General features: G+C 50.0%; 4 protein-coding genes across 4 annotated transcripts; 2 read left to right on the top strand and 2 right to left on the bottom strand.

Annotated features, from left to right (window-relative positions):
* Nucleotides 1-688: 688 nt before the first annotated feature.
* On the top strand, nucleotides 689-3367 carry IAQ61_010862 (uncharacterized protein; the record flags this gene model as incomplete). The annotated part of the gene is made up of 5 exons (XM_003834833.2): nucleotides 689-697; nucleotides 1096-1108; nucleotides 1197-1891; nucleotides 1943-3147; nucleotides 3199-3367. The coding sequence occupies 5 exons, from the start codon at nucleotides 689-691 to the stop codon at nucleotides 3365-3367; spliced, it is 2091 nt and encodes a 696-aa protein (XP_003834881.2).
* A 4756-nt stretch (nucleotides 3368-8123) lies between these two features.
* On the top strand, nucleotides 8124-9317 carry IAQ61_010861 (uncharacterized protein; the record flags this gene model as incomplete). The annotated part of the gene is made up of 1 exon (XM_003834832.2): nucleotides 8124-9317. The coding sequence occupies one exon, from the start codon at nucleotides 8124-8126 to the stop codon at nucleotides 9315-9317; it is 1194 nt and encodes a 397-aa protein (XP_003834880.2).
* Nucleotides 9318-9418: 101 nt separating this feature from the next.
* IAQ61_010860 (uncharacterized protein) lies at nucleotides 9419-11580 on the bottom strand. Its single transcript, XM_003834831.2, has 5 exons — nucleotides 11394-11580; nucleotides 11294-11335; nucleotides 10942-11237; nucleotides 9691-10890; nucleotides 9419-9634 (listed from the first exon to the last, which is right to left on the bottom strand). Exons 1-5 carry the CDS (start codon nucleotides 11418-11420, stop codon nucleotides 9499-9501), a joined length of 1701 nt encoding a protein of 566 aa, XP_003834879.2. The 5' UTR covers nucleotides 11421-11580; the 3' UTR covers nucleotides 9419-9498.
* An 820-nt stretch (nucleotides 11581-12400) lies between these two features.
* IAQ61_010859 (uncharacterized protein) lies at nucleotides 12401-14907 on the bottom strand (the record flags this gene model as incomplete). Its single annotated transcript, XM_003834830.2, has 3 exons — nucleotides 12401-13674; nucleotides 13722-14677; nucleotides 14724-14907. 3 exons carry the CDS (start codon nucleotides 14905-14907, stop codon nucleotides 13039-13041), a joined length of 1776 nt encoding a protein of 591 aa, XP_003834878.2. The 3' UTR covers nucleotides 12401-13038.
* Between the last annotated feature and the right edge of the window lie 210 nt (nucleotides 14908-15117).

The raw sequence follows: 15117 nt of genomic DNA, 5'->3' as shown, positions 1-15117 counted from the left end.
TGGGCTCTCCAACAGGCATTCCACTCCGAACATGCGCTTTGACTCATGCATGTCCATGTTTCGCCAGATGGCCATACTCTAGGCGTACCATACATATCGGACGTACTACTCCAACAGTAGATTCGACTCATCCCCCCCTGGAGTACAGTAGCAACATGTCATGGCGCTGCTGCCACTGTGTCGTCGGAGGAGCCATTCCATCCATTCAGACTGTCCTGTCTGAACGGCCGCCGTCGGACCAAGGTGGACACGGTGCGGCCCCTGTTGGCCAGGCCAGGCACAGACATCGGCTTGGCGTCATATTCGAGGGCTTTCTTTGATTGATAAGCTCGTTGCCCCGCGCCTTGTCGCCGGCCATGATGCCCCTCGAACAAGACACACGGGCACCTGGACGACGAGGACAACTATAGGGCGACCAAGGACAACTATACTCTAGAGTAGAACGACTAGGTAGAACGTATCCACACGGCCCTCTTCACCTACCCAGTCGCCCTATCACTGTCGTCGACGCCTGCAAAACTCGTTGGTCTCCTCTACCGCATTCTGACAAGCTCCAAGGCCAGATTCCGCCGTCCAACTGGCCGGACCAATTGCCACCAAGGGCCGCCCAGATCAGAGAGACGAGAGCCAGGTGCCCTTACTCTACAATACAATATACACCCGTAGACTTGTATGTACTAGGAGTATCATGCACCTGGTCCGTTGCCCGTTGCCCGTTGCCCGGAGCCCGTAGCCCCCCAGCCCCGTTGCCCGTAGCCCTCAAACCAAGTCAATCTGGCTGGAACCACACACAGCGGGCAACACCGTCCCTCCACCACCACCACCCACTCTCTTGCATTTTTTTCTCCGAAACCGCTGAACCACCTGTGAACACCCTCGCCTTACCACTGGCCGCTGACTTGTGAGTTTTGCGCCCGCCATAGAGGCACCCCACCCCGCCGCCACCGCCCTCGTCCGACAGCCACCCCTCCCGTGTCTGGTCGGCTGTTCTCCGCCCACATCCGCTGTGCGAGATAGACCTTTTTGCCGTCGTCGGTGCGTCATCTACAGTGACACGCGGCCGAGCGCAAGGCACCCGCTGCTCCACCTCGCCAGATCGCTGTCAACCGTACGTCACAGTGCCTACACAGTATTGTAGTGTGCGAACAACAGCCCTCCACTACCAAGACGCTGATATTCCACCTTCGCCGCATCAGTACCCAAGTCCCTCAAGACTGCCACTCGCCAACCCTACCCGAACCCTGACCGCCCGATCCAACACCCACCCACTGTCCCACTCACCCTCTCACCCACTCATCCACCCACCCCCACGCCCGACACCGCTGACCCCTCCCCTCTCACCACCGACTTGGGCACCCACCCCGCATCCCGCCCACACCCAGACTCTGCAATGGCAGGCACCGCCAACGACTTCCAGAACGGGGCGCCCTTCTACCTCGACTCGTCGCAACAAGACTTGCTGCTCGCCGCGCTGGCCTCCAATACCAACAACCAGAACACAAACGACATGTTCGCAACAGGCCTCGATGATTCCAAACCGCCCCATGGCTCATCACAGTTCCAGTTTCCAGTCGACACGCTGGACCCCGCCTACTTCACCTCTCGAGAACAGTCCACATCCGCCCATGCTTTCAGCAACGGCAGCCTCGACGATACTCCTTTCGTAGATTACCTCGACGGCGAAAACACATTTGATTTCGACGGAGCAGACAGCAATGGCATCATGATTGGCGCACTGCCTGGCGATACGCCAGCTGAATCCAACGACAAGCGCAAGAGTCCAGACGATGACGACGAAGACGGTGAGGAAGGGGGCGGCAAGCGTCGTGAAGGCGAAGACAAGCAAGCAAAGAAACCTGGCCGCAAGCCACTGACATCAGAGCCAACAACAGTAGGTGGTTCCCAGCGGTATGCCCAGTGTCTTCTACTAACCTGCCACTAGAAGCGCAAAGCTCAGAACAGGGCAGCGCAACGAGCATTTCGAGAGCGCAAGGAGAAGCACCTAAAGGACCTCGAGACCAAGGTCAACGAACTCGAAAAGGCTTCAGACGCCACCAACCATGAGAACGGTCTGCTGCGTGCCCAGGTTCAGCGGCTGCAGATGGAGCTTCGCGAATACCGAAAGCGTCTGTCTCTCAACAGCACCGGACTGAACCGCACACCACCGCTAGCTTCAGGCTTCAGTTCTCATCTGAGTAATAGCGCCGGTAACAATAGCAACTTTTCCTTTGATTTCCCACGATTTGGCGGCCTTCCCGCCGCCCAATTACTGGATAACAATTCCCTATCCAACTCAAAAAATGGCTCGATTGCGTCCAGCGCATCTGGCCGACACAACAGCACTGGACCGAGCAGCCCGGCCAACAACACCAATGGATCGACCGCTAACTGTCCAAACGCACCAAATACGGGTCAAACGACGACCGGTGTACAGCGTTCTAACAGTCTGAATGGATTCTGGGGAGCCAACAAGCCAGCATCTTCTACCAGTGCTACTCCTGCGCGTAGCAGTACTGACAGCTCTGCGCATTCACAGTCCTCTCGTGTCTTCCAATTCAACAGTGGCTCGTCAACCCATTCTGGCTCGCCTTCAAATGCGTCCACATCGCCTACCAACCACGACTCTTCATGTGGAACTTCACCTGAACCAAGCCATACTTCGCCGAACCAGCAAGCGGACACAGGAGCAGATGGTTATGTCTGTCACAGCAACCAAGAAGGTGAGCTCTCCTTCTGCGAAAAGCTCAATATGGCCTGTGGCAACACTCGTAATCCCGTGCCACGTGCCATGTCCCTATCTGACGACAAATCTTCTCCTGCAGTTTTGTCCGCGTCCACCAAGTCGCCCACCCCGCCTGTCACCAGCATTGACTACTTTGCCAATCAGAATGGCGGCCAATTTGAGCCGACTCTTTTTGGCGAATATCGCGATACCCAGACTGCGATTGTGGGTGATGGCGATTTCACCGGTGGCTTCTTCAACGATGCCTTCCTCAATGTCGACTATGGTAGCCCATTCCAGTTTGCCGATACACCAGCAACGCAAAAGACGAATCTAGTGGAAGAGTCGGAGCGGGCTCGAGAGGGCGAGGATGAGGTGGTACCCGGAGACGACATGAGCGCCATGCTCAACTGCCACAAGATTTGGTGCGTATATGCCGCTATACAATTTGCGAACATCGCACTAATAAGGTCCAGGGATAAACTGTCGAGTCGCCCAGACTTCAAAGACGGCACCATTGACATTGACAATCTTTGCTCCGAGCTCCGCGCCAAAGCCCGCTGTTCGGAAAGCGGCGTAGTGGTGGATCACAAGGACGTCGAAGCCGCGCTCAAACGCCTGCCCAAGGAAAGCAGTTTCGCTTAACTTTCTTTTGCAACCCACAAAAACATATTGTTGTGCATGGGACAGCGGTGACTCTTTCAACGGCGCAGTGGATCGAAACTCATGAACTTGGTTTTGTCATCACACGCCGCTCCTTTTCTTGCTATTTCTTTTTCTTTCTCGTCTCCTTCTCTTGTCTTTCCCCACTTGTCTGAGATGAGCCGGAAACCCCGGAAATACCACTCGCTGAGCCAGGATTTTTTTCTATTTTTTTGGCTTTTGCTGCAAGACAAAAGGCACGGCGCGAAGATATCACGATGAAATAGATGAGGTGGGCAGTGCAGGTTTGACGAATGATGTGGTTCAAATGAGGTGCGGAAAGGCTGGAAAGGTGCGGTTTGGAGGTTGTGGTTGTGGTTGTTATAGTAGTAGGAGTTGTTGTTGTCGTTGTTGTCATGGTTGTAGTAGTAGTACAAGCAATTGGCGTTTCTTCTTCGCCTTTTTTTGTTTCTGGTTGTTTGTGTTCACCGTGAATGTGAAGTTTGCGGTTTGAAAGAGCAGTGGTTTTAATGGCAATTGACAGGTGGTTTGAATTCCGCACCCGGACGAACTTGCTGCGCTAGATGCATGGTATGGGGTGTGGGGAGTAGGGTGGGGGTTTGTGTGGATGTGGATGCGAATCTGGATGTGGAAGATGAGAGATTATAGTTGGCTGGGTGGTATGGTATGGTTTTGTATGAATAAGAGCATGGTAATCTCGGGGTTAGTTCTGGTTCTGGTCTTTGCTCTCGCGCTCGCATTGTCTAGTACACATCTCCCCCATGCCCTTACCAGGAGTAAGAAGTGAGAGGTGAGAAGTAAAGACCGAAGAGTGCTAGGTATGGTAGTTCAGTTATAATATTTCAGAAATACTGTGCCGCTGTCTGTGTTTATCGTGTCTGTTAGAGAAGCGGGAAAGACATGGGCGGGTTATTTGGCTTGGCGTTTAGTTTGATTGTCTGTGAGTGGGGGCTTGGAAGAGGAGGGGGTGGGGAGGGAGAAGAGGGAAGGGGGGAGAAACGAAGGGACTTTGTGGTGTTGAACTTACGAGTGAATCTCATGAGAGGTAGGATCACGCTTTTTGGAAAATGTAATCCCGAGGTGAGTCTGATTGTGTTTGTACGTAGCTGAAGTAGTAGCTTTTTCAAAGACAGACACGCGCACGCACGCAGCCATTCTTGTGTTTTTATTGATGTTTGGATGAATTAGGGGCGTTTTTGGTGGGAAGAGGGAAGACGGGTTGTGGGAGAGAATATGGAGATGGTCTAGATAAGTATGCAAGTTGGGATCTTATGACTCGCCCCACACATCAGGCCGTGCAGTATACAAGGACCAAGAAGACTCCAAATTATACTTGCATGAATACAAATGCGAGACAAATTAGCTATCATTTTCTTCTTCTGCAGTTTTGCGGTGGGGACAGACGCACGCACATAGCCCAGTCTTACACATGCTTGTAGGCAGTGTCGTTTATTTTAAAGTAGGAGAATTAAAGGATGACATTTTTATCTGTTCTTGGAATCAGTCAGATTAACGCATAGGAACCGATCCAAAGATTCTTATGAGATCAAAAAAGCGCCAAAACTCATATTTCTTGCACACAATCTGTTGATGGGGTCATGGGCTTTGCCGCATGTTGGTTTGAAAACCACACATGCACGCATTTTGCCTCTTGATCAGATGTTTTTGAAAAGTGGAATGGATGTGCTGGAGACATAGAAATGGCGGTGCAAAGATCCCAGCAGAGTTTTTTAGGCACTTGCAAACACAATTCTCAAAGACATGTCATGCTCTCTTTATAAGCTTTTGAGGGTTATAGCATAGGTACATATCTATCCTTGAACAAGGGCGAAAAACAAAGTCATGAAGCACATAGTACGTTGTTTGAGAAACCACTCATACATGCATGCAAATGCTATCCAGCCCGTAGTACTTTAGGAGATTGGGGTATTATATAGTTTTGAAGCAGGTGTTTGTGTGTGGAATAGCGAGGGGCGTTTTGTATACCCACAAGTCAGATCCTCACATATTGTTCGCATTGTCTGTTTTTAATAGACGTGACAGTATCTGCATTTCCGCCTGCACAAAGGTCGAGGTGCAGGATTGTGGTGAGCCAATGAAGGGATTTTCCAGAAACAGGCCCACATGCTACCGGAAGACTGGTGCTTGAAATTTTAGCAAACTAGGAGATTTTGTAAGTGTAAAGGAAGTTAATTTTTTTTAAAGGGCAGAGTACAGTGAGGGTTATATATTCGCCCATAAATTGTTTCCTGCAAGCATCATCCATGAATTTTTCGCATTCCAAAAGTAGGAGCATTCTGTAGTGTTTGAAAGAAATATAGCACTGATGTGAACATGGAAAGTGTTGCTTTAGGATTCAAACACACGCATGCGATTTTAAGAATACTGCATTTACAAGAAGAGTGCGTGGTTGACTTGTGGTGTAAAGGCAAGACAAGAGCAGCGATGGATAATTATTACTCTATATCCGGTCTAGGGAACATAACAGTTGCGTCGCAACATGTACTCGTGCATCCAGTCTTGATGCTCATGTTGACTCTGTCAAGCAGTTCAAAACGTGAGAGTATTGTAGATAGTTTTTCTAAATCGGACAAGACATGGCCGAAATGCAGTGGGCTTTTTTTAAGCGGAGAACAATGTTTCCACATTCTGTCTTTTGTTTGCCGCTAGAAATGGCACATTTGTTCAACTGCAGGAATATTAAAGAGAGAACAGAGATGGTTAGGAGTTGGGTATATATACTCGCTCGAAATAACGCGTAGGGCAGCATGGGCCATGCATACTACGCTAGATAGCAACGCTTCAAAATATGGCGGGTAGGGCGGAGATACTCATGGTGTTGACTGCGTTGCTCTTCCATCCATCATAGACAAGTACCCGATATTCGAAACGAAGCAGACAGGCGTGTCCTCCCAGAACGATTAATCAGTTCGGTAGACGCGAGGGATTTTGCAAGCGGCAAGCGAGGAGGACCACAGGACATCATCCTTCATATCCATATGCGTCGGCAGTAGCTTTGTGACGAGTATAGCAAGACTCTTGATCGTTGCAAAATCGCAAAGTCTGGATCGAGAAAATGTGGCAGTTCACTCATCCATTTTTAACAGCGATAATAACGTTTTTGACAGTTCCCTGAGTTATGGGTAGATTGGTCTTCATCTTTGGTTAATGACCCAGACGTTTTCGTATATTGTAGGAGTGTACGTGACGAGGTCAGAGGGGCTTTTATATGTTGTCCTCAAAATCTCACATCTAGCTCCATTAAGTGCGATGACAATGACATGTAGCAGTGTTTGACACTTCCAGATCAGAACCCGCAGATCATGAACTTGATCAGCTTCACATTTAATTCCACTTTATTCCGATTTCGTTTTAAGCTAGATAGATGTCTGAGTGCGTCGTAATGTTGTGAGAGAAGTACTCCGAGGCTGTTTTATGTTCCATGCACTCAAATATCATGTGTATTTTATTTCTGGGCAAGGATAACAAGGCCCATGACCATGAGTTCGAGGTTTCTGAACAGTCACCACATTCTGTTGATTGTATAATTTCGAAACCAGTGACTTGCTCATCTATCTCTCCCAACAATATTTCAGTGTTTTCAGAGGTACAAGTGATGTCGCGATGAGGAAGAAGAGCGTTTGAAAGTGGGTAATGATATATACTTGGATCTCATCCTGTCTTCGAGCATTTTACGCATGCCATTTTCTATGAAAGAAGGCTAACACATATGATGGGCACTCCTGAAGCTTTGGGGGCGATATGCTACTCTTGAAACGAAGTTACAGGTCGCCTTCATACATGCACATTCTTAGACGATGAAAGGATTTGCCCTGTCGCTCTCACATTGGTCAGACCTTGACATAGTCAGAAAATGCAATGAGTACACATAGGGTGCTCAAATTTTGGATGCCATATTTAATATACCAGCTGATTTTTAAGTCAGCTTCCTGGATAACCTTCTATCAATGGCAAATCTATGGTGATAGCATTCTTTTCGAAATACTTAAAATTCAAGCTACGCGGCTATTCTTTCATTAAGAATATGAACCACGAAAATAAGTCGCTAAATCGGTTTTATGTCTTCAATGAATTGATTATCTGATACGTCATAGCTGGAGTAATTTTCTGTTCCAGTAAACGAAAACAGCAATGTTGTTTCATAATGAACATGATCATGCCTTCACGAGTATCTACATAATTCAAAGTAAGCATCATTAGGGTCTTCTAAACTTCGGAAGCTGGAGAGACATGGATCTGCTTGCGCCTCAATTTGTATAGATCTACGTGTTATGATTGAACTACTGTTCACTTCTTGATGATGAAAGAGCTCAATGCACAGAGCGCATACACGTCATGTTTGCTACGTTTTTTTCAGGCTTGACGTCTAAGAAGTGTGTAATAGAGAAAGAGAAAGATAGTAGAGAGTGAGACTTTTTTTATGAGTAATCTATTGTTACGTCTACTAGTTTTTGTTATCTCTAGTATCATTGCCCTGAGGGATCGACTCTTACTTTCACTTTCACTTCCACCCTACTCCACCGCCATCTCCAGCTTCACCTTACACCTCCGCACCCATGACATCGCAAACGCTGGATGCGTCACTTTCACTTAAACAGAACGACAGTTCAACATGCAAGCTCGCCGTCTTCATTTGCACCACTGCACTATTACCTTCTCACAACACAATCTCACTTGTACACGACCCACCATCTCCAGCCTATTCTCACTACTCAAGATGACGCCCGCCCCCAACAACCGCTTTTTTGCTCCCACAAATCGTGCCTCCCGTACAAACTCCACCGCACACTCCCTCATTTCTGAATCCGCCTTCTCAGCATCTCCCTACGTCACACCACGCGCCTCACCCACAACCACACCACATACCAACCCCCCACCTCGCTCACGTACCAGCGCCGCCGACCTCTTCGATAACCCACCCGAGGCCAAACGTACGGTCTTCAAACTCCCCGGCTACTGGACTTTGCAACCCACTGTGCCAACCCCATTTGCAGGCACGCTTGAGGCAAGTCTAGACGCGATCCAAGAGTGGGCAAAGCTGTGGGTTGGAGGGCATGGGGTGCAGCGAATTGTTAATACGATGTTGAAAGAGGTGGACACAAAAACGAATTGGTGTAATCTCATACGCTTGCTTTTTCGGCATCGGCCGGTCTGTTCCGTTGAGCCTCGTTTGTCGACGGGCGGCTCTAGAGACGATATCGCTGATGAATTGAGTATGCAGACTGGGCATATTTTGACAGAGGAGTTATTGTTCCTGGTGACGCGGACCTTGCTTCCCGAGCAGATCGCTGAGAACCGAGCAGTGATGGCGCGATTATATGATCGGAAGAAACATCTTGCTATACGATTGGTGTTGCGGTATGATATGCTGCTTGCGTGGAAGATGCATGGGATCGGACATGGGAAGGATCATAAGAGGTATCCGGTCGTTGTTAATTCCGTTGCTCCTCCTCTTCCTCCTCCTTCTGCCGTTGATGCGACTCCAGCCCCAGCCCCAGAGCCGGAGCCGGAGCCGGAGCCAGATATACCTGGGAGCGTGCCAGTGGTAAATGAAAATTGTAGGAACGACATAGGGATCCTGGAAGCACCAGCAACAGCCTACCGTCGGCCCCTGATGCCAAACGTCTGGCCAACGCTCTTGCTATTTCCGCCAACCCACCCGAATGGCTTCTCGACACACGGCGTCCGTGACCGTATGCGTCACCATGTCACAGAGCTGGACGGTATACTCATGTACACAGACGAAGAGGTCTCTGCGTGGAGCGACGGACTGTTGATCGCAAGGACAGCGAGTGCGCTGTTGCTGTGGCAGTGGCTGAGAGGAAACAATGAGATCTTGGGGGACATGGAAGTGGACGCCTGGGAAGATCTTGATGGGAGGGCTGATGATTGTGACTGGATTGCTGATTGAACTGGGAGGTTTCTGAGAGGTTGGCAAGGAGCGCGTCGAGGGGAAATACGAATGGAGACTGAGCACAGTGAGAAACAAGAAAGGAGCCACTGGGGATAACATGAAGAATCATTGATATTCATTTCGCGTTCAGCGCGGATCTGATTGCCATAAGAGGGCTAGGACTGTAGAGGGGGAATGTTTACAAAGCACCGTGCGAATGCACGCTGCTGTTCTTGCTCCATCGGCGGAACGTCTTACCCTTCCACCAGAACAAAATGCCAAAAAGACACCAAAGCGTGATAAGCGCTGCGTTCGTCATAATTGGTGAGATGAACCTGAGCCTTTGTTAGCATGTCTCCAATACTGAGTAATTGCACCAGGTCGGACTTACCCATCGCTAATAGTCCATGGCGTGATGAACTTGCCCAATCCATATCCCCAAAGGTTCTTGTTCACTGTAACTGCCACCATCAAGCTTCCTGCAACAGGTTTGTACGAATCGATGGCGTAAGTGCTCACGATACCCGGAAGCGCAGCAACCTGGATGCCTGCGCAGGTATATCCAATAATGACAATGACTTCCCAGCGCCACTTCCGCTCGTAGCCGAGAGAGACAACGATGTTGCCGATCAACATGATGATGACATACGGAATCATGGCTGGCAAACGCATCTCTGGCTCACGGATACCGTTATTCCGCTTCGTGGACCGCGCGGAGACCCAATCAGACAATGGACCAGCGGTGAACAGACCAATAAAGGCTCCGACCATGACAGCAAAGTTTGTGAACCCAACGACCATAGGCTTCATGTTGTAGGGAGGTGCAGCCAGGACTTGGGATTGCGTGAGGTTGAGGACGAGGAAGGAAGAGCAACTCCAACTGGCGACAAAGGAAGCGAATTCGATAATGGGAAAGGCAAAAAGCTTCCATGGGAGCCAAAGGTCCAAGGCCATAGATTTGAAGGGACTTGCGTTGGGCTGGAGGAGCTTCCACTGCCACTTTGCAGGCTTACCGCGGCCAAGGTAAGGGTCCCGGGCTGCTGTTTCGGTGTTTTCGATATTTGTGGTTTCGGGAAGGACAGATTGGGCGGTTGCGACGTGTTGGATACGGTTAGGATCAGTCTTTTCGGCGGATGTGGAATCACTGTCAGAGTGTGCTGGAGATGAAATCTTTTCGTTGGAGGTCTGCTCTGCGCTGACGGGAAGGGCGCGCTGGAATCGTGTTTCGGGGAACATGAAAACGACCATGAGGAATGACAGGGCAAGAATGGCGGTGTTGAGCCACCAGAAACTCCGCCAGCCAACTGTTCCAGTCATAGATCCAGATACGATGGGGCCTACCATGAGGGAGCCCATGTATACAACCCAGTACAATGTGTTCCACTTTCCACGGTCGTGGAGGAAGAAAATGTCGGCGATGACTTCGGGCATGATGGTCTCTGAGGGACCCGCACCAATTCCGTTGACGATGCATGCACCCATGAAGGAGCCATATGTGTTAGATTTCGCACGCCAGATTGAGGTACCGATGTTAATCAGCTGAGAGGCAAGATAGACCGGACGGCGACCAAACGAAGTGCTGATCGGAGCCCTGTGAAACTTTATCAGAAACAATCCGAGGTGGCAGACAATTTTGACTCACCAGATGAAGTTACTGAATCCGAGCACCAAGATACAAACACCAGTGAACTGGACTGCACCAGCCAAATCCGTATCGAATGCCTCAATAAGCGCAGGGAACATGGGCGCTAGGGCCAATGGTCCGAACCCTTGGGTAAAGGTAACCATGGCTGCTGCGGAGATACATGCGATTTTCCACCATGCGGACCAGTTCAGGGGGTCATTTGGGTCGTCGGTGGGCTGTGGTACCAGCACCTGGCGATGTGCTCCTTTCACAAAGTGATGCTCCCCAACATCTGTCATGACCTCTGTACCAGGCTGATTGATGTTAAAACCCGTCACATCCAGGGCAAGTAAGCATGGTGATTTCTTACAAGAATCTCCGTGTGAAGTTCAGCCTCCAGCTGCCGCCGCTCCTGCAACGCGTTAGCATAGTTATGGAATTTCAATGTCTTTGAGGGAGAGGATAGGTACATTTTCGTCGATGTTGTTGACCTTCATTGTGTGAAATAGGATTTCACTCTGCTCAAGTCTTGTCGTGTTCGACTTCAGTCCCGAAGCATGCCCCGGCTACTTGTACACTTTCGTGGGCTCATCTGCCTCGGGTAATAGCGTGAAAACTCGTGACTTGGACTCAACCCTTCTTTTCGGTAAATACCCCAGATTCTCCAGACCAACTGTCTGTGGGCTGTGGAGGCGGCTCCAGATACCTCCTTGTCCTAGTCTCGGCGACATGGCACCGTGACGAATCAAACACGTCAGAATTCTTACGGTACTCTTTGACGGCAATTGCTCTGGACGTCCTAAAGTCCATACAAGCTCCTGCTACTGCGACCAGAACTGGAATCCAAAAGCTTAGCTATTGCACGGAAGCGTCTTCATGGACATCCGCGAGGTGTCCTGTACTTTTAGTCATCATCTCATTATCTCAATAGCAAGGATACTCCGCCTCATCTCCACGTGCGTGAATCGTCGCACCGATCTAACGTCTTTGTAGCCGCAAGCCATTCTCGTAATGGAAGACGCGGTGCAAATGAGCCAATCGCATCACTGACACAACTTGACACTTCTCCGTCCCCCAGGTTACTGCCCAGCAATGCGATTCATACCCCATTGTGTTCTATCGGCCAAATTATGCGCACTTGGCCATAGCCTGTACTTGGTTTTCAGTTCGGAAGGCCCAAACGGCAGATTCACAGCGAAAGGCTTTCGGGCCTTATCGCAGGCTGTGTAGTTACTCTGGCGCCGCCGGTGTTTTGGACGAATACTACAAGCGGAGAATGCGAAGCCATCATGAATGATCAGAAGATGCCCCAACTATAGTAGGATATGGAATGGATGTGAGTGGGTGTGCAACTGCCGACTTGGACTAACAACATGTAGTCAGCAAGTTTGATGCGGGGAGGCGGAGAGGGGCCGGGGGTTTCAAGGGCTGATCAACTCCAGATCCTGGGGATCGTGGAAACATCATTTGTCGCAACCATAGCAGCCTCAAATATTGTACACATGCGTGCACAGGTACTAGAGACAGTACATAACTTTGACATTTCGCGGCATAGAGCAAGGGCACATGAAGCTTCAAAGATCGTGCAAATATTGGCCGGAGAGCTCTCGCCATCATAGTATAACTAAGCGCATAGGCCAAGAAGTTTGTAGCGAGTGCCCATCATAATGAAAACGACCTCGGAAACACAGGTTTAGTATCTTAGTCCTGAACGATGTTGACGAAGCACCCATGCAACACATATCCCTTACATGTCGTCGTGCTGCATCCAGACTCGGGGCGCGTTCAAATACTGTGTTGCGCCTGCACTGACAAGTGTATCAATTTCCCGAACATGCAGGTTCTCTGGGGGGGCGAAGCCGTCAACGCGAACGAAGAGGAGGACAAGGAAGAAAAAAGGACAAATGACGCTACAAACTGCGCGAGTAAGCTGAAGGCCTGGCCATCAGTAAGGTGGCGCCACCAACCAACCGGATTCGGCAAGGGAGATATATTCGGCTGCTTTCAGGATGGCATGTGTGGGCACCCACGTAATCCAATTGCGAGAACCCACTGAACGCGTTGCTTAAAAGAGAACTGATTCTCCAAGGGAACTTTATGTAGGTCACGGTCTGTTCAAACATCAGTCTCGCTTTTTGGCGCTGACGAGAGCGAAGACCCCGAAGAAAATGATGCCGTTGCAGGAGCCTCGCCTTTCTGCCTCTTCGCAGTTCCCAAGCGCGTTTGCTTCCTAGGCGACATTTCCAACATCTCCAGTAACCCGAGCAGCCTATTCGATGAAGCTTCCATTAGTTCTTTTGCTTGCATTTCTTCCTCTGCATTGCCCTTTTTACCCTTGCCAGTACCATATACACTTTCCCTTGCTTTGATGCCATCTTCCATGGCTTTGCGTAGCTTCTTGGTGGGTGTGAGGGTGTCGCAGTCCATCGTATAGATGAATATCTGCTCAAGTATGAGCGATATCTTTGTATTGGCTGCAAAACTTTGTGTGCTTGCTTTGAAGAGCAGTAGCTTTGTCTCGAGGTGATCTGGTGCAGGCTCGAATCGAAAGTAGTCAGGTACAGAGCCACTGACAAGCGGCAGGAGAAGGTTGGCAAGAAAGGCAACTTTGACGCGACCTGGAACGGTCATGGTTGTTATCAGGATGTAGAACATGAAGATGGGAAGCTGAATGACGTCTTCTAGGATGTTGTCGAAGAAGTCGCTGAGGGTGGTGAATTGTGCTGGTAGTGCTAGAGCAACTTGCGCAAGCTATTTCTTCTCAGCAAACGTTCTCGTAGTGAATCCCCTATACTCACCAGAGTGATGAGGCGTTGGCGCAACTCAATCGCGTCTTGTCCACCAAGTCGCTCGCATGCGTCAACGACATTGCGGATGCTCTCGCCATATGCACTTGTATTTGACATTAGCAACTCATCTTCGTAGTCAGGTGCCTCCAGTATATCCTGCATCTCGTCATCGCTGGCGTAATCGCCAATGTCGCCGGTTTCGAAGTCAATCTTGCCAACTGGGCCATCCTTTTGCGCTTTTTGTCTCACCGCGTATGTCTCCTGTTGCCAGATTTCCGGATAGTCCTTTTGGGACTCTGGGGATGCTGTCGCGAGTATGGCCTTGACGATTCTACGCCTTGTACTGCGATTCACAGCCTCCGTGTCCCCTACAATGTAACTCCACACAAGACACTTTTGTGCGGTAGCTACAGGATCCGCGGCATCCGTACTCTCCTTGATACAAGCCTCCCAGTCAGCCTCGAGGAAATCGAGCATAATGCCCATCCATATTTTCCAGCGATCCCATCGTTTCTTGTGGGTTATCGAACAGTTGAAAGCCCAGCCTGTGATGTGCCAGAAATCCTCCGCATTGCGCCATAGACTCTTCTCGTTTGCAGATGGGCCAGCTAGTTGCTCAATATCGCCACCAGGTTCTCCAGGGGAAAGGCTGTTGGCCTCGCTTCTGAATCCTGGCCCTCGTCTGCGTCTGCGCTCTTCAGGAAATTTGAAAGCTTGTCGTATTGTTGGATATGCAGGATCGTCGATGGTTGTTTGGACGCACTGGAGATATCGTAATGCGGCATCTGCCCCGTTTCGCGCATCTGAAGACAGTGCTTGAGTAGTGTAGAGAGGGTCGACGACGACTGATGAAGCGAAGGCTATATATGCAGGAGGCGCAAGGAAGCCAATATAAGGTTGTGCTGGTGTGGAGATGGAGGTGCCCGCGGCGAGAAGGCTATAGAGAAACTCGAAGCCACTGGCAACTGCATCAGCGTAAGCTCAGTAACGCAGCAACTAGAGACCAATTACCCTTGCCACCCTCCAAATAGGCTTTGGCATGGTTGGCCAGCTCATATGACGCCGGTTTGGTCGGCCGCCGTTGCGACAATCTTGGTCGCGCGCCTATCGCCTCAAGAGCAGCGGATGGTGAAGACTGGCCACCATAGCTTGAGGATGATCTCGGCAATTTAGAGGTTGTGGTGGACTCTGCCATGTTGTCGCTTTTTTGATGTCAAGAAAGTGGGGTACCGGTACAGTACCGGTATCCTTCAAGACGCGGTGTCACATGTGCAACACGTCGCGTGTGCACGTGCGCAGTGGGTATACTGTAGGTTTCTTTTCTCTTAACATTTCCACTTCCACTCTTACCTCCACTGCTAAGACATAGGACTTCATGTAACTGTAGTTCATGCTATTCTTATAT

The sequence above is a fragment of the Plenodomus lingam genome, assembly GCF_022343315.1.
Source record: "Plenodomus lingam strain CAN1 chromosome Unknown contig_9, whole genome shotgun sequence".
Lineage (NCBI taxonomy): Eukaryota > Fungi > Ascomycota > Dothideomycetes > Pleosporales > Leptosphaeriaceae > Plenodomus > Plenodomus lingam.
The sequence above is the reverse complement of the archived record's forward strand: the minus strand, read 5'-3'. Positions and strand labels throughout refer to the sequence as shown.

Coding starts and splice junctions, on each gene's coding strand:
- IAQ61_010860 (XM_003834831.2), bottom strand. CDS start 11,420: ATGAAGGTCAACAACATCGACGAAAAT. Junction 10,891..10,941: donor GGATTCAGTAACTTCATCTG/GTGAGTCAAAAT, acceptor AAAGTTTCACAG/GGCTCCGATCAGCACTTCGT. Junction 9,635..9,690: donor CCATGGACTATTAGCGATGG/GTAAGTCCGACC, acceptor ACAAAGGCTCAG/GTTCATCTCACCAATTATGA.